General features: G+C 33.9%; 6 protein-coding genes across 6 annotated transcripts; 1 reads left to right on the forward strand and 5 right to left on the reverse strand.

Annotated features, from left to right (window-relative positions):
- The first annotated feature begins 973 nt into the window (after positions 1 to 973).
- LOC108110942 (short stature homeobox protein 2) lies at positions 974 to 6,996 on the forward strand. Its single transcript, XM_017220236.2, has 5 exons — positions 974 to 1,513; positions 3,299 to 3,609; positions 4,168 to 4,225; positions 6,014 to 6,312; positions 6,568 to 6,996. Exons 1-5 carry the CDS (start codon positions 1,117 to 1,119, stop codon positions 6,745 to 6,747), a joined length of 1,245 nt encoding a protein of 414 aa, XP_017075725.2. The 5' UTR covers positions 974 to 1,116; the 3' UTR covers positions 6,748 to 6,996.
- Positions 6,997 to 7,432: 436 nt separating this feature from the next.
- LOC108110941 (FERM domain-containing protein 5) lies at positions 7,433 to 10,722 on the reverse strand. Its single transcript, XM_017220235.2, has 8 exons — positions 10,287 to 10,722; positions 9,534 to 9,638; positions 9,432 to 9,474; positions 9,199 to 9,372; positions 8,757 to 9,136; positions 8,609 to 8,697; positions 8,332 to 8,549; positions 7,433 to 8,259 (listed from the first exon to the last, which is right to left on the reverse strand). The coding sequence occupies exons 1-8, from the start codon at positions 10,374 to 10,376 to the stop codon at positions 7,640 to 7,642; spliced, it is 1,719 nt and encodes a 572-aa protein (XP_017075724.2). The 5' UTR covers positions 10,377 to 10,722; the 3' UTR covers positions 7,433 to 7,639.
- Positions 10,723 to 10,910: 188 nt separating this feature from the next.
- LOC108110943 (selenide, water dikinase 2) lies at positions 10,911 to 12,403 on the reverse strand. The gene is made up of 4 exons (XM_017220237.2): positions 12,176 to 12,403; positions 11,720 to 12,098; positions 11,464 to 11,657; positions 10,911 to 11,405 (listed from the first exon to the last, which is right to left on the reverse strand). Exons 1-4 carry the CDS (start codon positions 12,330 to 12,332, stop codon positions 11,023 to 11,025), a joined length of 1,113 nt encoding a protein of 370 aa, XP_017075726.2. The 5' UTR covers positions 12,333 to 12,403; the 3' UTR covers positions 10,911 to 11,022.
- Positions 12,404 to 12,480: 77 nt separating this feature from the next.
- Positions 12,481 to 13,406, reverse strand: LOC108110945 (myotrophin). The gene is made up of 4 exons (XM_017220239.2): positions 13,280 to 13,406; positions 13,109 to 13,219; positions 12,829 to 12,912; positions 12,481 to 12,768 (listed from the first exon to the last, which is right to left on the reverse strand). The coding sequence occupies exons 1-4, from the start codon at positions 13,361 to 13,363 to the stop codon at positions 12,682 to 12,684; spliced, it is 366 nt and encodes a 121-aa protein (XP_017075728.2). The 5' UTR covers positions 13,364 to 13,406; the 3' UTR covers positions 12,481 to 12,681.
- A 154-nt stretch (positions 13,407 to 13,560) lies between these two features.
- On the reverse strand, positions 13,561 to 15,694 carry LOC108110944 (S-adenosylmethionine decarboxylase proenzyme). Its single transcript, XM_017220238.2, has 7 exons — positions 15,554 to 15,694; positions 14,947 to 15,033; positions 14,656 to 14,824; positions 14,298 to 14,582; positions 14,152 to 14,244; positions 13,875 to 14,030; positions 13,561 to 13,813 (listed from the first exon to the last, which is right to left on the reverse strand). The coding sequence occupies exons 1-7, from the start codon at positions 15,655 to 15,657 to the stop codon at positions 13,658 to 13,660; spliced, it is 1,050 nt and encodes a 349-aa protein (XP_017075727.2). The 5' UTR covers positions 15,658 to 15,694; the 3' UTR covers positions 13,561 to 13,657.
- A 786-nt stretch (positions 15,695 to 16,480) lies between these two features.
- LOC108111117 lies at positions 16,481 to 21,486 on the reverse strand. Its single transcript, XM_017220467.2, has 8 exons — positions 20,577 to 21,486; positions 19,380 to 19,523; positions 18,283 to 19,141; positions 18,043 to 18,170; positions 17,826 to 17,978; positions 17,525 to 17,753; positions 17,248 to 17,345; positions 16,481 to 16,994 (listed from the first exon to the last, which is right to left on the reverse strand). The coding sequence occupies exons 1-8, from the start codon at positions 21,249 to 21,251 to the stop codon at positions 16,824 to 16,826; spliced, it is 2,457 nt and encodes an 818-aa protein (XP_017075956.2). The 5' UTR covers positions 21,252 to 21,486; the 3' UTR covers positions 16,481 to 16,823.
- Positions 21,487 to 21,526: the final 40 nt, after the last annotated feature.

The raw sequence follows: 21,526 nt of genomic DNA on the forward strand, positions 1-21,526 counted from the left end.
TGCTTTTACGGGTTATATATATTTTTCTTTAAATCTATATCTATATTAGTGCTTAAATTCATTTTACTTAAATGAAGTGATAAATGAGTTTACACTGTGCAACATAATTCGGTATAGAAGTGAAAGCGGCTCAACCCAGTTTGGTCATAAAATAGAAAAACTAAGTAAATGAAACTCAGAATAGTTCTTATATTTGTTTTCACTTAACATGCAATTTTTTCACTTTTGTTTCTCAGTGTCATTAGCACAAAGTTAAAGTAATGAATATTCAGGGCGTGGCAAAGCGCCAAGGCAGATCCTTAGTTTATTGCTTTGTGCCCGCCCCCAAATCAATAAAACAGGTCCCCATACGACGACTTTGGGAATTGAAAATAATGCAGTGGCATGAGATTTACATGTTAAGCACACAGAATTTAAAAGTATTTATGAAGTGCTAAAGGCTTAAATCCTTTTATAAAGTCCTGGAGAGAAAGACCAAACTCCTCCCACATTGAATCATTTATAGCAATTATAATGTGTTTCATTGCTGCTTAATGGATAAATTGTATTCCATAATGGCTATAACCAATAATAGGAAAGTAAGGTGGAATCGCTCAGCGTGCAACCACTTTCGAATTACGGCTCTGCCTCTGTAGACCAATGAGAGCAATTTAGAGGTCCGTAGGCAGGACTTCACTTAACTTTACAAGCCGCGTCGATTTGGGGGTGGATTTTTTAAGGTCTTGCTGCGAGAGAGCGAAATTCAAACAGTGAGAGCTGAAGGATGTTGGTACAAGGATGCAAATGTTAATTTAATAAAGTCAAGATGTTGAAATAGTTCTATTTGTTCATTATAGACATCAATGATGGCTCCTCGTCTATTTAATTTTCTATAAAAAAAAAGGAAATCCTCAACCCATTTGAACAGCCTGCTCTCTTTCACTTAATTTAACCAGAAGAATTCAATAAGGATAATCCGAATGACATGCGCAGCAATAAAGAGCAAGTGAGGTGATTAGGCACGCCGAATGCCATTGGTGTTGACTATAAAATAGTCGGCAACTTAGTTTCGTTACAGCAACTTATGCTCGAACGCATAATAAAAAAAACTGCGGCAATCGGTTATTTACCAAAAGGATGGAGCAGTTGGCACAGTTTGTAACCAAATCGTTTGAATTTAACTTAACTAATAACAGTGTTCACGCTTTATTCAATTCAATGACGGGCGCCCGAATTAAAAAGCACACCGAAGTGAAAAACTCCATATTCATAAACTCCATTAGTTCCGGCGGCAGTTATGCCGATACTTGCGCGAGTGGTGAAGAATCCGTGGATATAGACATAACCGACTTATCCGTTTCGGAAAGCAATACGATTCTCGCAGCTGATCCGGAACAACAATTAGAAGAGTCCCATCCCGAGGTGGAAACGCTGGAGACGTATAGCCTGAGCCCAAGTTTTCGAAAGGCAGTGGAGCCCAAGCCAAAAAACTGGCTCATTTCGGATGATTTGGAGGTGGAGTCTCAGCCGGAAGGTAACAAAAACCATTGTATTGCATCCTACCCGGCGGAAATTTGGATTTTAAAAAATATTTCAAAAATTATTTCCCACTCATGCTAAAAAACTTTATGAAAGATTTGTACAAAGAAAACTTTATTGAATCTATTTTGTAAGTTATATTAACATTTCCTAACATTTCCAAAAATACGCGTACTTGAGGGTATATTGAAATTGAAAGTCGTTTATCCGCTATACGGTATTTTTTAAAAATATTTTTGTTTGAATATACTCACTTTATTGGTAACTCTAATGGTTCTAAAATATTTATGTTCGTTAAAAAATAAATCGATCATGGCATTTAATGCGATAAGTAATGTATAAATTATCTTTCATCGTTAGAGTTGATTGCGCAAATTATTATCTACATATATAATTATAAACACGAAAGCAGGGAATAGTTGCTGTTTACAGTTTACTGCGACATGGTCGTATTTAAATTAACATGTCTGTGTCTCCTGATCGCGTTTTTACATGGGATTGGTGTAAGGATCAACAGATCCGTGGATCTCCAAATATTAACACAAACCATGGTTAAAAATCGCTTTCTTTAGGTCAACGGTGGATTCGAATTCACCAATGTAAACTGTACGTCCTTGGATAAGGAGTTCATGGATATAGGAGCATGCTTTTTAAAATCAAAAAATCGCACTTACAAGTATTTGACTATAAAAACGAAAATTCACCAGTTGCCGTTTAATGATCTTTCGGTAAACATTTCTCCAATATTGTAAAACCGATTCAGTGAATTAGTGTTGAACTTTTTGTAGGTAAGGATCGAGGTGTTAAAGAGGTTAAGTGGGTATAAGCCGTTTCTGTATAACTTCACTGCCGATATTTGCCAATACCTAAGAGGAAGGCCAAATCCATTGATTCGATTCTTTGTTGAATTGTTTGCTTCCTACTCTAACTTGAACCATTCCTGTCCCTATAATGTAAGTGGTACTCAATTATCCGTCTGTATTTGGTTATGATCGAGTAATTACAGCATGATATATTCGTGGAAAAGCTACCCATTAGCTTTGTGAATCATCAGGTAACCGTAATTCTTCCTGTTCCTGAAGGAGAATACTGTGTACATAGTGTTCACACGGTTCGCGGTAAACCACGCCTAGACCTAAAAGTTTTTGTTCGAATTTATTAAAATTATTAGATGTGTATATTACCAAAAAATGTTTTTAAATAAATTTAATGTCATAAAAGTATCTTTATAAAGCAATTATGTATAATTTTTTAGGTTGACTAACCATGTAATTATAGCAATTTAATAATAAATGATTGCAGCGTTCAAAACATGACGTTTTAAAAATCGTTTTAATAAGGTTGTATTATACAAGCTCATGAAAATTCTGTGGCAGCTTTACTTATTCCAGAAACAAAGTTATAAAGTATACAAATCCGATAAAGGTATTGCAAATGGGTGTTTCTTCAATATCTGGAATAAAACGTTAATAACCTTATTTTGAATCACATTTAAAACCCGCTTTGCTAATTTGAAAAAATTTTTATTATTATTATTATTTATTATTTTTTGATGATTGAACCTTCTCAAAGCGCCATTTTCAAGGTTAAGGTTGGTCGACCTTTAAGTCGTCTTACTTACTTCCTGTTTTTCTTTAGTGTTCGGTGTTAAAAATTTTACCCAAAAATTGGGATTAATACTTGACCTTCTCGTTTCCCAAGTTATCATCATGCTATCCCCTCCTTTTTTAATACGAGTTCAAACCATAACGTACCTATTGGGATAATTTATAATTTTCAGATCCGAAAATTCCTGTAGTGGTAACCGCTAACATAAGCGAGTGCACGGATGATAGTGACCCACCAAAACTGGCTCCCGATAAGCCTGGAGTAACCGAAAAGTGCATCACGCCGGAGCCAAGCAGAATCCGGGAGCACTGCGATCACTTGGACTCATCGGTAGTGAACACCAAGCAGCGGAGATCGCGGACGAACTTCACGCTGGACCAGCTTAACGAACTGGAGCGACTCTTCGAGGAAACGCACTATCCTGATGCCTTTATGCGCGAGGAACTGAGTCAGAGATTGGGTCTCAGCGAAGCTAGAGTGCAGGTAATTATTTCTACGAGTCAAGTCCATAAATTGTCCCCGAAATCACAATTTGACAATGAAAATGTCCGAGTAGGTCGGGCCCTTTGGACACTATGGGGCACAAATTGATTTTCAATGGATATTCATTACACTTGTACTAATGACAACTAGACATTGTCTCCCCAAGTTCGGTACGAATGTGAAAGCATTGACTTTGATTTTCAACCACCGACGCTGTGAAAAATATGGGGTGTTAAGTGGTTTACGCCACCCTTTGCTGTCTAGGATACGAGTAGGAAATTGTTAAAGCATCAGGGGGCCGGTTAGAGATTAAATGCTCAATCAGGGTGCCCCGGCAAATAGACACTATGTGGTCATGAAATATGTAGATACGGATACGAGTACCAGCAGGAGTGTCACAATTTTTATGGCCTGTAATAAATTGTTTCACTTTTCAGAACTTTGAACTTGCTAATGAGAACTTAATAGTGATAATGTAATGTTTTAGAAGAATTAATGACCAACTCAGCTATAATAATGCTCAGCTATCTTAAAGATATTTTTTATCAATACTTTCAGGTTTGGTTTCAAAATAGAAGAGCAAAATGTAGAAAGCACGAAAACCAAATGCACAAAGGTGAGCATAAAATGACTTATTATTTAATAATAATACTGGTACTTTGGGAATCCTGAACACTTAAATAAATCTTTAGATCTGCGTTTTTACTTCACAAATACCTTATTACAGTGAAAAGCATTAGTTTTCTTTTTTAAACTGTGCCCAATCAACCACGCTCTAGCCAAGTTTTCCTCAATTAAGCTTAATTAAAGTGTAAATTGCAATTAGTTAAGTACACAAAAATCAGGCAGGACCATTTACATTTGGAAATGCAGTTCATTTTCTGGCTTATCAACTCGTGGAGCCAATATGTTACGGTTTCACAGTTATTTAAATGTCTCTTCATTAATTCATTTGGCTATCCTTGCCATCCTTGCAACCCTCGTTTCCAAGGACTTATCCCATTCATCAACTCCCCAGCTCGCTCAATAGAATTTGTATTCTCCAGTTTTATTGCCCGAATATTTAATTTGATGAAGTTAGCAATGATTTGTGTTGCTGTCGCTAAAAAAACGCTTTCATTTTATGTATATTGCCGAAGGGATTTGGCTTGTTTCGTTTGTAAAATTTGAGCAGATGGGATTGTGAGAATTGATTATAATTCGAAAAGCAAACAAACGCTGTAAATAGCAAGGTGTGTAAAAATACGAAAAAATATTTACTAAATTTAGTGGTACGCCAATCAAAACATTTATGAGATTCGAAATTTACAAAGTAAGCTTGTCATTTAATTTAGTTGCTACATAAAAATAAATCTGAACAAATTCAAGCTGCATGGGCCATTTGCGATTAAAGAGCTTTACCTAATTGGATTAAAAGATAAAATCTCATTTATCAAATTCCCGCCTAATGTTGCCGTATTTCAATACTGGACCTCGGAGCATAAAAAAAGTTTCAGAAATGTAATCAAATTGAAATTTGGCATAAAAAGCTCGGCAGACACAACGAATGGGCAGCACTTTATGGGTTCATATCAATTCTCAGGCTTTTTGCCGCCGGTGAACCACCATAAACAAGACGTTAACCTGGCCTTCGGTCCCCGGAGAGCCATTTGTATGTGCTCCAGGAGTAACACGTCCCTGTGGTTGAATCCTGCAGCCTCTGGGTTTTGGGGCGTTTTCCGTGCAATAAATTACAAAATGAATTCAATTACTTGTCACTGAATCTTAAAACGATTTGCCAATCTAGAAAGTATGTATGTATATCCATGGGTATGCACATTTTTTAACACCAGGTTATCTGTAGTAATGTAGGGTAACAATATTACATTTATTGATGAAGTACCTGCACAAATGACAACTAATAAAATAAAAATATTGCAGAAGTTGGTATCTCCTGCCATATAAAAAATAGTTCTTATTATAGATATTATTAAGATACTTTAAACGTAGATTACTTAACATACTAATACCTAATTATAAAATCAGTTGGGTGATTTTAATACAATTATTTATTTATAATTTGTTAATTATAATTGTACCTTACGAAATAAATCCTTTGAATTTATTAATATTTTAAAAAATACTTATTAAAAATCGAAATAAAATTTAAGTCTGAAAGTAATCCGGTTCCATATTTGAAAATCTAGTATACTCGTACTACCGGAATCTTAACAAAAGTAGTTTCTATTTAATATCTTTTACTTTCTTTTTTTATATAACAGCTATAATTTAAATAAATAATTATTTTTATATAATGCCAAACCACTACTACATATTATTTTTATTATCTACATTTCCCAAATTACCCAATTTCTTAGTTAACAATTAAGCTTAACGCATCGTATGTAAACATATTTTTTTTAAGGATTTTTAGTGGGTAGTCGAAGTCCTCCAATCGCTACTCCTCTGGAGCCCTGTCGCGTGGCACCCTATGTTAGTTTGGCCGCCCTTCGCAGCTCATCCGTTCCATCACATCCTGCCACTGCGACAAGCTCGAATCCCCAAACACCCAGTGTAACTAGCTCTGGCAAAGTGCTCAATGTGGATTCGCCCCACACTCCGGCGATATCGCGTTCGGCCATTAAGCAGTTTTCTAGCACTGTTGCAGCAGCCGCCGCCTTTTCGGCATTCGATCCAGCGATTATTTCAGTGGCAGCTCATCAGGTAAAATGGCAAGCAATAAATAATCACATCCCATTAATCACATCATAAAATATAATGCTGAATAGGTATACTTTTAGCTTAAAACTTTTAAAATCGATTTTTGATTTCAATTACATTAATCTACAACTCTTTGTTAATGAAATCAGTGTAAAACATAATTAAATTGATAATACTTTAAAGTGTACCTTCCCTACAAGTTAGGATCCTACACATAAATGGCCCGAAAGACATCAATAACATTTTTTTAAATTACAGTATGCTGCCGCTATAACCAATGGAACCGTGCCAGCTGGACTTTTTTCCGTGCCACAATATTCAATTAATCTGGCTGCTTTCGCCGCCGCTCATAGCAAGAGTTCTTCAATAGCCGATTTAAGGATGAAGGCCAAGAAACACTCGGAATCATTAGGGCTTCAAGCAGATATGGTTCTTTAGTAGACAGCTTCACATATGTAGATTATAAAAGTGTACATTCAATTGATGGTATGGTAATATTCCGTCTGCCATCGTTATAAAAAAGGATAGCCACATTTATTTATTTAATAAAAGTTTTACTTAATAAATCTAATGATTAAGATTGATTTAAAAACAATATCGACAAATAAAAGAACTGTTTTTTGAACGTGTTTTTGGGTCTTATCTTATGATTGTTATTTCAGTTGTTCTTATTTAGAATAATTTTAAAACAATAAATAATAGCAGGACAATATGAATTTTATTAACAAGGCTAAAAAAAATTTTTCCTTTTTAAAGCTATGGCAATTTTAAAATATTACTTTATATAAATAATAGCGGCAGCATTTGATTTAAAGCATTACTATGAAGGTATTTAAAAAATTTAAAATTAAGTATAACTATTTAAAAGATTATAATTATTTTTAGCTGCAGAAGCTTTGGACTGGTTTTTTAGTAAACTTCGATTAAAACACGTAATGAAGCAACCTAAAATAAAAATTATTTAATGTTTTCAAAACAGAATAGTAGTTTTAACTTTTTTGATTAATCATTTTGGGATCATCTACTTAGTTTCTATATTTTCCAATTAAAATTTCAGAAAACTGTGACTTGTGCAGAGTTAGATATGTGAACCTGAAAAAAGCATGTATTGAAAAGCTTTAACTAATATTCCAAAAGAATTTTTTATTTCGCCATCACCCAAGCAGAACAATTGGTTTTAATGTTTTAATTTAATTTCAGGCTTTTGTTTTTAAAATGGAATCATTATAGCATAATAATAAAGAATTCACTAAAATACACTTTTTAAAATACCCGATAAATCTGGTGTTAGTAGAATTAAACAGGCGTCTAAATAACTAAAAAAAAACTCCTATTTTCTTCGACCTAACTTTTCTAAAAGAAACTCCTTTAAAGGCTGATAGTATTGGTAGCGCAAACAAAGCATTTCCGGAGAGTTCCGCAATTGCTCAAAAGCTTCCGACTCGGATTCCATTATAAACACAGCCGTTCCGGCCATCGCAAAAGCCACAAAAATAACGGACGGTACGAAGGCGTGTAGCAGGTGGAATTTGCGAAACTTCTTCACCTTCCGATTGGATTTATCCCCATTCAGGAATTTATCGGAAGGCGAACTAGAGTTCAAGGCGGCATCGGGATGTCCATAGTACAGATTAGGGGAGTAGGATCCATGTTGCTTCACTTCGTTATGTTTCCTCGGATGATCGTATCCATTGACAGTTAATCCGCTTTCAGTGGAAGAATGTTCGACGGAGTCGCGGTAGGTGTAGCCACCGATTTGGGTCGCCAAATAGTTAACCCCCTCAATATTTGACGACCTTAGACGAGCCTCCTCGCAAACGGGCTCCAGGCTGGATATCTGAATACCACCATTAACCTCACTCATTCCGTGATCCTGCCCGTAGAAATGACCATTCGGCATGCCGTATCCCAGGGGCTCCGACATCGTTGATCTCGGTAAACTGCTGTATCCTAAAAAAGAAATGCGATTTATTACTTTTTGACTTTAAAAAAAAAAGGTACAACATATAAAAAACAACTTACTTATTTGTGCTAAATCCCCTTGTGGACTGGACGGCGTGGCTGGTACGCTACTCGCTTTTCGCTTGCTTGAATTAGAATTATTTATTTTTTGTTCCCGCAATGCATTTATGTTTTCAGTCAAAATTTCGCGCTCAGTTCTTCCGGTGTATCGGAATTTTGTGCCCCAGGAGAAAAATCCTCCACCTGAAATCACAGCTGCACTTTGGCTATTGGGTAATCTAAAAAGATCAAATCAACTAAGTATAAATTGATCCGTTTTAGTTATATAACTGCTTACGTAAAGAACAGCATTTGTTCAATGGCACATCTCCACAAGTATCGACAAGCAGCGCCTGTTGGACACTTAAAACCCACCGTATGTTTTTTCTACAAATCATTAGAAATAACTAACAAAAAAAATTGATAAAGGAAATATTATAGCTTACAGGTTCACGGCTAGCGTCGGTATAACTTAGATGTGCTATGAACATTTTGCCTTCAAAATTTATTTTATGTATCTCATTCCAGCGAAAGTGTTGAGATCGTTTGCCGGTAACGAACGTACTAATACCCGAGTTATTTATTCCGATATACTGCTGCGATCCCCGGTGATCCTTGACTGGATGGGGATCAATACCGTAGGTTTCCAAGCCGCGTGCTATGCCTAGGAATTCATCCATTGCCAAGGAAAGATCCTGTCCAGGCTCCCGCTTTTTATGAAGCTCGATAATCTTCTTTTCCAGATACTCTGTCTGACGTAGAGCTAATTCTATGGAAGATACATAACCCCCTATGTGCACATCTTCGTTATAATCGCCAAGTTCCTCTGTAAAAATAAATGTATAAAAGTATTTCAGCTACCCGCATCTTGATGATCTTTAGCTTTACCTTGAACAATTAAAGCACCTAGGGCAGCCGCCTCGCCCAAGGAGCAATATAGTCGACCATGTCGAAGGTCCCTCTTTAATTGCTGATATAGCATAATCCGTGCATTCCCAGTCAGCCGAAATGGATCTGCTGGATAAAACTTAACTCGTAGCGAAAATAATAGTGGATCCATTTCTGTAAAAATAAAATACTTTGTAATTAAATTATAAAAAAATCTTATATTTTTAACTAACCTTTACATTGCTTTATAATGGATTTGGACAGGTCGAGCCAGTGCTAAATAAAATAATAAAAAATTATTATTTGTTTATATATTTTTTGACAAAATCCTTTACCCTTTGTTTTGAGGAGTCTACATATCGCAAGCCAAAGTAATCTTTTTCCTTTATCTCTAACTCCCCACACAAGTACTCCAGTAAGTAAATACCTTTATGGAACGGCTGTAAATAAAATATATGTATTTATTTTATATATATAAAGCTGGAAAAATTAATCAAAAGACTTGTTACTTTACGTTAAAGATCAAAAACTTGCTTTATGAAACATATTTCAAACAGTTTTATAATTTGTTTATTCAAAAAATCTTTTACACCCTCACTTATTTCTTTGGTTGAACGTTAAATAAAAATATTTTGCTTTTTAAAATATAGCCTAGAAAGATTTTTTTCAGTATTTACTTATTTACGTTAGCTCATTGCAAATGCTTGATAATCATGTCTTTAAGGGATTATTTTGGGAAAGCACACTTTTGCCGGCAGGCAGAAAGGGCGTTAGCCACCCATCTGTTTATGACACAAGCTTACAAGACAGAAAATACAAATAAAGTATTTTATTCATATGGATTTATTCAGGACTCTCAGTATGTTATAAAAATATATGTTACATTTATTTCGGTTTTATTTATAAGTTATTTTTGGACAATAAGTCTCGTGGACAAATGGTTCTTGAAATAGCAATATATTTATTTATTTATAATAGATAGCAAATTGTATTGCACCAATTGCCAATGAGCTTAGTAGACAGTGGTTTTAAACCACAAGTTTACTTCAATTTAGTTAAAAAATACAAAGTTCCAAAACAATACAAACCTGAAATTCACATTCTAGGACATCGGAATCATCGAGGAGTCGCACAGTGCATTTGTAGACAATATTTCCTTCATTTTTGCTCCTAAACATTTTGTTGATTAAAATGAATAAACTTTTTCACTTTTATTGCTACTTTCACTTTAGCACAAATCACTTAATAGGGCGGATTGAATTGGAAAGTTTAATTCAAAGCCAATTTCTGATTGCTGGACATTTTGTTCGTTATTTTACTATCCAAATATTTCGGCTATGCCCGTGTCCTTTTGCCGTCCTTTGCTTATTCCCGTTAAGGGTGTTTTTCATATGGGGAGGATACTAACAATATAAAGCACCAAATAAGGACAATCGCCTGCGCTGTGTATTTATACAGATGTGACTATTGGTATATTGTAGCCCATGGGTGCAATATACTAAAATATGCCTGACAAATATATTCCACAAAATAAATAATATATATTTATATCAATAAGAAACATTGTAAGAAAAGGAAGGCATTCAAATAAACGTTTTTATTCGATATAAATTCATATATACATATGATAAAAAGTGTGGATATGTTATCTACCGATAACACCGATTGTCGCTTTACTAATGCGACAACCAATTAAAATAAAACAATCCGAGTAGGTAGGTTAATCATCAAATTTATTTCAAATAAATGTTCAGAATATTTCCAAGCCAAAAAGCCTTTATGAAATAATCGTCATAAGTTGAATGATCAATCTTCACCACTTAATTAAAGGCTAACTTCAATAAACTCTACATCGTTACACAGAATTGCTTCAGACTCTTTTGCAGCTATTACTTGTCCAATTTTGAATGATTTTTGCTGACCTTTTGTAATTTTATCAAACTCCTGGCAAAATTTATCAGCCGAATCTGGGGAAAGACAAATTAAAAGACCTCCAGAGGTTTCTACTGATCTTCCTGAACGGAACTTTGTGCTTTGGCCAATCAAAGAACTAAATTTGAGTACATTTTTAATAATTGGCAATTTGTCAATTTTGAATAAGACCTTTTTCTTTTGGAAATGAACTAGGTTATTGGCATGACCCAACAACCCAAAACCCGTAATATCCGTAGCACAATGCGCTTGATATTTGTGCATTAACAATGCCGCTGAAATAAAAAAATGTTTGTCAATTTCACAAATGGAGTATAAAAACATTTCATTTACCGTTTTTGTTCAAATAAGTCATCGATTTAACTGCTATTTGGAAAGTTTCCCTTATATCATCGTCACAACATTCAGATATCAGTGTGTTGTACTTTTCAGTTTTGTTAAGTTGCCAAAGGTGAGCATCCATCGCCATCTGACCTCCCAAGGGTTTTGTAAGGACCAAAACATCACCAGGCTGGGCATTAGATGGCCTAAGAATAGAAAAAATAATTTTATATATATTCAAATATATATTACTTAAAATAATACTTACAAAATTATCTCATCTCTACGGCAGACAGATGTGGCTATGCCACCAACAATGCACCAAGGATTTATCTTGAGTTGTTTAATAACTAGTGGGGTTTTATGATAACCATTTTGGTTTAAGGAGTTTTTAAAACCCTTTATAATCAATGAAATTACAGTGTCTTGTTCTTCATCAGAAAAGCTTGTTGATGAACTGACAATTATTTCCACAGTATCAAAATTCGTCACCCCAACAGCATAGACATCACTTAAGACATTAGCAAGTGCAATACGTCCTAATAATTCCGGATCATTCACCATAGGATAAAAAAAGTCAACACTTTGAACGAGTAAGTATTCTTTGTGCCGGTGTAGAGGTATAACTGCACAATCCATTCCAGAGCCTAAAAATATGATTTTAATTTTTTTTTTAATTATCTCATCATTAATAGTAGTTGTATCATATTATAGTATCTCTTACCGATAAGATATCCATCATTGTTCTTACTAGCTATTTCTGTTCCCCTTAGATACTTTTCAAGTACTTTTTGGGGGATTTTACAGCTTCATCCAGTGTGGGTGGTAAATTTGGTTAACTGAAATCCGGGCTCAAGCCCATACTTTTCAGGTCGAAACATTATGTGCACGCTTCGAAGATCTGACTTGAAAAACAGCTGGTGTAAAGTAAATAGTATGCCTGGCTAGTGATGGAAACAAATAATTGGTTGTATCGATATTTGACTCATTCAGATTGAAGATTCCATTTCGATATTGCGAAAGATCAGCTGATTTAAATTCCATTTATTTATTTCTTTTAATAAAACATTAGTTTACAAATATGTTATGGAAATCATCTCGTAATTAAAATTTCTGGTTGAGTTAGTTTTAAAATAAATAATTCATGTTTTTAAAAGCTATACATGACTGTTAAAAAGTGTATTTGATACTGAAACATAGGGTTTGTATCCTAAAATTACATAAAAAAATTTATGCAAGCAGTTTTTTAATTTCGTCTTTTTCCGCTGCCTCAAGGTAGCTTTGGCCATCTGGAGTAGAACCATTTTTATTTGCTCCCTGCAATAAAAGTTGGATAAATTAATATTTGTAAACTTAATTCCAAAAAATAAATCAAACCTTTTTTAGAAGAAACTCCACACAGCTCGTATGTCCCTCCCAAATGGCAGCAAGAATAGGGGTAATACCATGTTTGTCTTTTCTCTAAAAATAAAGAAATATTTTAATGAGAAAACCGGCATTTGGTAGGGGCCTGGTTTATACATATATGTACATAAGTTTCAAGTATGACTAAACGAAGTTAAGAGGTGCAAACGTGTATATATGTATGTTACCAGAAATTTTCACATAACTGACATAATTTTTTTAATTCACAATCATGATAATATAAGCTACTTACATCGACGTCGGCTCCTATATTAATAAGAAATTGTAGGACATTCAGCTGACCAAAATCTGCCGCATAGTGTACTGGGAATCGGCCCTTAATTTCCTCATTCACCTTTTGTGCCTATATACAAGTATATTAAATTTATTTTTTATTTATTTATTTTTATATTGTCAAACACACATCATTTTGAAAGGCAGCTTGTACAGCGTCAAATTCCCCGTTTTTTATGGTCCAAATAATGTTTTCATTAGAAATTCCACTCATTTTTTTTTTTTAGTTCGACTTGACGGCTAGAGATGGACTTTGAGTATGACACTTGTCCAGATCCGATAATTTTTTGCCATATTTGGAATGCACAATTTATTTGGGTTTTTTTTAAGTATTTTTAATTCAGGTGATTTTATAAGTAATGTTCCATGTTAATTTAAAATATTTTTTTTTAAAAGATACCAAAACAGAAATACAGTATTTTAAATTATTTTATTTTTATTAATTAAACGAACAATACGTTTTGATGGACATAAGTAAAAAATCACAATTTTGTGTGGAATTCATATTTCATAAATTATCCCCAATTTTTTCATTGAATGAATATTGTGCAAACAACAAGTTGTAAGATGGGAAATTGCAACATTGCATGTCCGTTCGTTTCCAGTGCGATCCTTTGGAGTATTCTACTTCCAACTCCTTCATAGTTTCGTATGCCAAAGAGCACTGTTGCGCGAAAGACAGATGTTTTTTATGAAATTTTAGAAAACGCAAACCAAAAACTTACCTTATTAGCAAAAATAGTAACGATAAACTTTCCAGGCTTGAAAGTGTTGATAACTTGATTAATAAGTTTTCTATAGTTACTCAATGCGACATTAGTTTCAAAGCTCACATACGAAAATTGATTTTCTGGAGTAATGTGAATTGTCATGTACTCTCCCTGAAAAATAAATTTATTAAATTAAAATATATCAGTTTAAGTAATCTATTAGATTTAGAATTATATACTAGATTTAAATTTGTTAAATAAATAATATATATATTACCGTAGAATGTTTTACCTTATCATTAATTCCGTTCATGGAATATCCACAAGGATCAAATAGAAAATCGTCAATCTGCATACTCGGCAAAATTGTATCAATTCCAGATTTCTAAAAAAAAAAACTTATATTTTTTGCTTTTTTTCTCTAAGGTGTCGTCTTACCACTGTAGCCTCGTGGGCATTATCAAATCTGTTTTTGTAAAAGATCGCCATAGTTTCGGGGTCTAGATCTTGCATGAGTATTTCAATAGTTTGGTCTGGATCAGGATCCGAGTCAACACTTTTCTCATCCGTTATGTGTTCAGTGGAAATTTTGATATCAGAACGACTAAATGTATACAGATACCAACACTCTAGGTTCATAGATCCCAGGCAATAGGATCTTCCATTCGGGAAAATGGAATCCAGATAAGTAACTTCCTCAGTAAATCCTTGATGTGGAGTTATCTAAACGACAAAACATTTTAGTGATAACATAATATCCATAATATAATAATCTATGATAAATATATTTACTAACCTGTACTTCTGGTCTAGTAAAGTTCTTTCTCGAGTAGAACAAGTCTGCGACTACATCGAAACCGTTAGCTTCCGCTAGTTTCAACAATTGACTCAAACATTTAAGAGGAGTTGTCGTTCCGCAAGTTTTAAGAATCCAACGTCGCTTTGAAACAAACATACTGCTTTCGCTATACCGAATTTAAATCGCAAGAAGATAGATTTTATAACGACAGCAAATATAAGAAAATATAATATACATTTTACTTCAAAAAAAAAAAAAAAAAAGCGACAATATTATAAATATTAATACCTTAACACAAAAGCATCTATAGCGTCGTTTTTTGAAGTGCTTATTATTTCACAGTTTACGTTGCTAAGCACGCTTTCCCAATCAGATCTGAAAGAATAACATTTACATTCGTTATAAGTACAGATTTAAGAGCAGGCTGCTACGCCCAAATTTAAATTTGAGATTAGGAACTTCTGCTCAAGTGGAAAACATTATCAATTTAAAGGGTCAAACAATATATAAATTGTGAGCCCTTGATAAAGCTCTAAAGATCAAGTGAGCCCAGCTCCTCACCTCAAAAATTGTCTTCTGTCATTAGTTTTTACAAAAATAATATTGTTCTAAAGTTAATTGATTTAACTGTTTATTACCATTTTATGAGAGTAATATAATATGGGATGTCAGCTAAAAATTTCGTAAGATTTCGAATCGCTGCACGTGTCTGATAAGCAGATGATACCCCAATTTTAATCTTATTGTTTAAGTCACTTCTAAAATGTTATTTCCTTATAAAATATAAGTTTAAAGTAAATAAATATATTTTTAGCACAAAAAATACTTTTATACGTGACGGTACATGAGGCGTTGTAATTTTGGCTAAGTGGGTTCGAATTCTCGATTTACTTACCTGCTAATTTTACGCAGATCATTTTCGATGTTAGAGCTTTCCTCAAACCAGATTTCAAGGAGTTTTTCAACCCCCTCAAAAAAATGTTCACCGTTCTCCAACATGGTGTTTGGCAATAACAGATGGATTGTATTGATAACAAAATAACGCTTGGTGATGTAAAATAAACGATGGCACTATCGATGGAAACTTTGTATTGTATTTGTTCGATATTTTTCATATCGTTCATAAAACAAATGTATAGCGCATCTCCACCGACACATTTACAAATATTAGTGTCTTTAGATTATGAATATCAACCGTTGAAAATCCAGCAAAAAAATGTATAGGTAATATTTTTGTTTATTTTAGAGAGGTAGACTTTAGGAACGGCTGCTCTAAGTTCAAAGCTTCATCAGAGAACAACCAAATAATTGTTTGTTTACTTAACACAAACATATATCCAAAACCTCCATTGATAGGCAAGTTTAGAGAAAAACACAGGGATTTGATTTACATTTTACATTAACCAGTTTATTGTGATTGTTAAAAATTGTATAGAGTATTTTATTTGAAAAAATAAATGAGTAATATTTTTGTATCTTAGCCTATTATGAAGTCCTTATTTTATTTAGACGATTTATGTAGATTCGAAAACAGCATTAAGTTTTTTAGTTTCTTATAATTGTATATAATTTAAATATTTCCTTGAAAAGTTTGCATTGCGTGATTATTGCTTTTTGCATAGTTTTACTATTAAAATGTTTTGTGGAGATTATTATATTATCACATGATTTTCGTATAGGCAAGAGATTTAAAACATTATTTATTTTTTAGCTTTAGAAGTTGTTCAATTGCAAAGACAGCTGAAAAAATAATTGTTAAAACTGAACTTTTCATTTTAATATAAGCAATTTGTGTTATTAAAAAATTAAAAATACTGTAAAATGGTTTTAATAAATATAAATATAATAAATTTTATTTTTAATTTAATTGCATTAAGTATTTATGTCCTTTCTTAAGGTCTATATTTAGTGTGATATTATTTAAAAGGTTTGACATACTGGTTCAATTTTTATACCTCTTTTACACTAATAAGTATTTTGGTATTAGTTTTTAAAGATACAAATGAATAAAATTTAGTTTTAAAGAATGAAAAATTTTTATTAATAATCTATAAGTATTTTTAATCCTATACCTTTTGTTTTTTTCTTATGCGACCTCATAAATAAACAAAATGTGTGTTAAAGGGTTGTTTTCGAAAAGTGAATAGGGGAATATATTTGGCGTTTTATGTTAACTTTGCATTATTTTCACTGGAAACAAGGTTAAGCGGTGCGGATAAGTCCGCACTTTCACAGGTATCATTAAACGCCGGCAAAGAATTTGACTTCTTCCGCCTTAATAAAATATCTTTAAGTGCTGCTGTGGTTTCGGATTCATCGATTTCCTTTTTGAATTTCTAGAATTGAAAAATAATAGGTATTAAATGGATAAGAAATAAATTATTTTATTGTTAGGCTATACAACCATTTATTCAAATAAATTTTAACTATAGATGATCTGCTTTTTTCGAAATGAAAAATTAAGAGTATGTAGTATATTAACACTTATTAATAAAGATCATGAATCCATATAGGTAGGAGATTATAGCCAGAATTTTCGGGCAGAATTTTAAGTAAATAAATAAATAAATAATATAATTATATACGTACATTTAAAACCAGACCAGGAATATCAAGGGGTTCCCTAGACGTCAAGAATTCTGGTTTTGTTGGTTCCATTGAAGGGCATGATGACATTTGCTTGTGCTCTGTAAAATAAATATAATTTTTAATTTTTCTAGGCAAGTGATAAACTCTTTGATCAAGTGAAACTTGTCAAATCTAAAGTGAATTGAAGTATGACAGATTCAAAATGTGAGCAACGTTGAAAAAGTGGAAAAATTATATATATTATAGCCAATATTAAAATTCTTTAAGAAAAACTTACTTTTTTTGGATCGCTCTAATTCTTTAGGACGCCTGCGTCTAGTGTGTATGGTATCGCGTCTCATCGAATGAGGCCTGTTGACCCCATGCAGTTTGAAATATAATCCGCAGGCGTTGCAAACCATTTCTCCTCGAACACTTCGCCTCCAAATTGTTGTAGTTAGGGTGCCACAATTCGAACATGACATATCTTTTTGAGCACCAGGTATGGCATTAAAAAGGTTTATGTTCTAAAGAAACGAAATTATTTGGAGAAGCTATAAATAATACGTTTGACAATAAAGATAACTCTGATAACTTACCCTTTTATCTTTTTTTTCCTCTGGAGCTGCTTCTGAAGTGGTATAAGTATCAGTCACATTCTCATTAACTACATCAACACAATCAGTTTTGGTAGGAAAACTTTGTTTTCTTCTACATGGTTTTGATTTGCTGGATTGAGCCTCTGATAGATCCTGAGAAATATAAATCAAATTTATAGTGTTTCCTACAAATTCTATTATAAAATTATAAATATACCTTTAATAGTGCTATGGGTTCTTCAGGTACTTTTGTAAATGATACTGTTGGCGGAACCGGAAACACGAAAGACTGGCTCATCATGCTTCGAAATATTTGTGTGGCCGGATTTTCTTCTTTGCCTTTAGCTATAATTTAAGAAAAAAAGTATCAAGATTATAATTCGGCAAATATAAATATTTACTTTGTAATAATAGTAATTAATTGACTCTTATTCTGATAATATCGCTAAGTACTTACCGGCTGATCGGGCAAGTGCTTGCCACAGTTGAGTAGTTGCCGCATCCGTTGCGTGATCCGAGCTTAGACTATCCGGGGTCTTTCTGTCATTAATTGAGGACGTGATATCCATCTCCAGTTTGTGAGAGTCGGAGCTGTCGCCAGAGTCTAGTAAAGAGCCGGTACTCGCCTTCGGTGCTTTCGATTTGTAGTCGGACCCACCAACTTGGTTAATGGTAATACTGTAGTTTTGAAAATCCTCTTCACTTCTTAAGTGTGACTGAATATCAAGCATTGGAGTTTGGCAAAAATGGTTTATAGGGGCCGAGTTCCGTTGATTGGAGTAATCGTTCTTTTGTTTTTTGACGGATAAGTCAATTTCAACTCCGTCCTGAATTTCATTTTGGTTTAATGGACGTTTTGATTTTATCACAGAACTTTTAATACTTGTATCTACAACTGCAGAAAAACACGGAGATTGGGGATTCGAGCATGGAGGGGAAATTACAATTTTTTTGCTTATATCCATTAAAACAGCAGCGGTTTCTAGCTGCTGCTGCAGATTTTCATATTTCTCGATTTCCGAGTCCTTTTGCAGATTTGAATCAAACTGGCTGTGTGAGGATCCAGACATTACCTTTTTTTGATCGCTTTTCATATTAATTGATTTGAATAAACTTGGATATAAGCTATGTGTTGACATATCTTGATTGCTAATCTCAATTTTTCGATCCAAACTAGTTTGGATGCTGGATTCTATTTTACTGTGGTCGTACTTAACTTTAGAAAACGTGCTTAGCTCGGTCAGAGCCTTTGCCGCTATAGCCTCCGACGAAGCCTTTAAAATTGCATCAAGCTTTATTTCCAAATCATTTGCGTCCTGCAAAAAAGTAGTTGTTAGTTAGTTAGTATCCCAGGACTATGTTTAACAAATAGGTCTTATTGGGTGTCACAGAAATCTCTAAAAACCTTGAGTGAACGTTTCCAATTGACTTCGAATTTCTTCGAAGCTTCCCGGCACCTTATTTTAACTTTAATTAAAAGAGTTTTTGACAAAAAGACTTTTATAGCTTTAAGTGACAATATTTTTAATAACCGTAGTTTATAACAAAACTTACTAATTTGCAACTTTTTGATATATCTAAAAATTCTTTCAAAGCTTTTTGTGAATTGTGCGCCATGGTTCGAAATTTTTCAAAAGAATCCAATTTTTGTCTGCAGTCGCCACAAATCACTTTGGGTAATCCATCGATAGGCAGTACCTAAAAAAAGGGTAACGGTTTTTTTTTTAATATAACATGAACATTTAATATTGAATTAGCTTGAAATGTGGATGATGCAATGATTAGAGAGTAAGGAGCGACAAAGTCGATCTTTGAGTTTCCCTGTTTATTTGAATGGCCAAACAAGAACAAACTACATAGACAGCTGAAATTGGTAAATAACTATTTCAGAATATAAACTTTTGTATATTTATCAGTTTTTAAACGGAGTATTGCCTTTCTTGGTTGAAGTTACATCTGGAATTCATTTAATTGACAATTAATTGACATATGTCCCTTACAAAAAGGTGTTTAGATTTTCGAAGCCAATAAAAACCATTACAGAATTGAATATCAATAAAAAAAAATATTTTAAGTGCTTAAAAAGACACTCATAATTGTGGACTTCAAATGAAATCAAATGCGGAAAAGAATACCGTACTTAGGAAATGATCGAATTCAGTGGGTTTAACCAATGTACACATAAACAAATGAAACTAACTATTTTGTTGCATTGTGTTGTATTAAAACCGAAAGTAAATACATAGGTAATATTTAGGCCATATAGAGTATACGTTGGTTTATCTGTTGTTATGAAAACAATCAAATTGCTATAAAGCGAATGTTATCTGTGGCATGGATTAATGTAGGTCTCTAACGCGTTCATACGTAGGCATGTATGTACATATCAATATTTACATTCGTGTGCTGGACACTGATGTACGATTAAAGTGGTGTGCGTGGGCCATTGCCTCGGAATGGTTCATCGAAAAAATACCAAACAATTGATACCGATTGTTAATAGGCCATGGGATAAAAGCGGCCCAATCATTTCCTATTATTTTGACGTGTGGTGTCGTAATCACATAGATAACACACACAATCACACGGGTAGCACTCGCAAGCGTGCGATTGTGTGTGTGTGTGTGCGGGTATAACCCTATATATATACGCGATATATCCACCACACACACCGTATATCCAACGATGTGTGTGTGCGTAATTAATGTAAATTCGTTTCTTTGCAAATGTGTTGGATGGAAATCTGCTTACCTTAATAGAGAGATAGTTGAATATCTGAAATGTAAGATGTGATGATGAATCATCTCTGCCGTGCTCTTTGCCGTAGTTATCGGTTCCGCTTGTATTTGTTATATTCACACTTGTCTCTCCGCGCTGATTGTGATTATGTTCCTCTCGCGGCAGTTCCGAATTTGATTGGTTTTGGGATTTGGATTGGGCCTCCCCGCATGCTATATGCTCGTGGTTCGACGATGACTGAATTTTGAATACTGATCTTTCGGTAATGTCCGACTCCAATTGGCGTTCGCGTTCACTCGATTTTGTGTCCGCAGCAGAAGGCACACTTGGCGTGTAATGGATTTTAGTTTGATTTTGTGGAAGGTGAAGGGTTCTGACTTGGGTTTTGGTTTGGGACTGCGAATCGGGTTGATGTTGGCTTGGACCCGTTCCCGTTTCATTTTTGGTCAGCACTACGGGGGATACTGATAGCGAGTTATCACCGATGCAGCTGCACAGATTGGGGCTCAAAGCACTGCAATAGCAGCTAGTACGCTTCTCGTCTCTACCAAAATCTGTCGTGTTTCTGTCTTGGGCATTATTATGCGACAAAACATTGTACATTTGTAGTTCTGCAACATCGCACTCGTTAACCAATGTGAGGCACAATCGACAAACTTGACGAAACTTATGTGGTACATAATACATAATTAGAAATTTATATGTGTGTTGCACTGTGTAAAGAAACTTTTATACGCCTTTCCTTTTTCGAGATAAAAAAGATAACTTGAAAATAAATTATAAAATGAATGTAAACACTATTCCTCAATTTTTCATTGTCACAATCCACGTTCAGCTCACTAAAAATAATTCACTCCAGTGGTTCGCCATAGATTTTGCGTTCATTTGATCTAGTTTCCCGTTGAAATTACCAAACGAGGGCTCCATCGAAACTTGCATTAGCAGCATGATTCATCACGGTA

This window comes from Drosophila eugracilis, unplaced genomic scaffold (assembly GCF_018153835.1).
Source record: "Drosophila eugracilis isolate 14026-0451.02 unplaced genomic scaffold, ASM1815383v1 contig_445, whole genome shotgun sequence".
NCBI lineage: Eukaryota > Metazoa > Arthropoda > Insecta > Diptera > Drosophilidae > Drosophila > Drosophila eugracilis.

Bases quoted from the DNA above. Each gene is read 5' to 3' on its own strand.
- LOC108110942 (XM_017220236.2), top strand. From the start codon at position 1,117: ATGGAGCAGTTGGCACAGTTTGTAACCAAATCGTTTGAATTTAACTTA. The intron at 3,610-4,167 runs GTAATTATTTCT...CAATACTTTCAG, and splicing joins TCAGCGAAGCTAGAGTGCAG to GTTTGGTTTCAAAATAGAAG. The intron at 4,226-6,013 runs GTGAGCATAAAA...ATTTTTTTTAAG, and splicing joins CGAAAACCAAATGCACAAAG to GATTTTTAGTGGGTAGTCGA.
- LOC108110941 (XM_017220235.2), bottom strand. From the start codon at position 10,376: ATGTTTAGGAGCAAAAATGAAGGAAATATTGTCTACAAATGCACTGTG. The intron at 9,137-9,198 runs GTAAAGCTAAAG...TTATTTTTACAG, and splicing joins AGGTGCTTTAATTGTTCAAG to AGGAACTTGGCGATTATAAC. The intron at 8,550-8,608 runs GTAAGCAGTTAT...TGATCTTTTTAG, and splicing joins GAACAAATGCTGTTCTTTAC to ATTACCCAATAGCCAAAGTG.
- LOC108110945 (XM_017220239.2), bottom strand. From the start codon at position 13,363: ATGAGTGGAATTTCTAATGAAAACATTATTTGGACCATAAAAAACGGG. The intron at 13,220-13,279 runs GTGTGTTTGACA...ACTTGTATATAG, and splicing joins AAGCTGCCTTTCAAAATGAT to GCACAAAAGGTGAATGAGGA. The intron at 12,913-13,108 runs GTAAGTAGCTTA...CTTTATTTTTAG, and splicing joins ATATAGGAGCCGACGTCGAT to AGAAAAGACAAACATGGTAT.
- LOC108110944 (XM_017220238.2), bottom strand. From the start codon at position 15,657: ATGTTGGAGAACGGTGAACATTTTTTTGAGGGGGTTGAAAAACTCCTT. The intron at 14,583-14,655 runs GTTAGTAAATAT...TTTGTCGTTTAG, and splicing joins TTACTAGACCAGAAGTACAG to ATAACTCCACATCAAGGATT. The intron at 14,245-14,297 runs GTAAGACGACAC...TTTTTTTTTTAG, and splicing joins ATGCCCACGAGGCTACAGTG to AAATCTGGAATTGATACAAT.
- LOC108111117 (XM_017220467.2), bottom strand. From the start codon at position 21,251: ATGTATTATGTACCACATAAGTTTCGTCAAGTTTGTCGATTGTGCCTC. The intron at 19,142-19,379 runs GTAAGTTTTGTT...ACTTTTTTGCAG, and splicing joins TATCAAAAAGTTGCAAATTA to GACGCAAATGATTTGGAAAT. The intron at 17,346-17,524 runs GTAAGTTTTTCT...TTTATTTTACAG, and splicing joins ATTAGAGCGATCCAAAAAAA to AGCACAAGCAAATGTCATCA.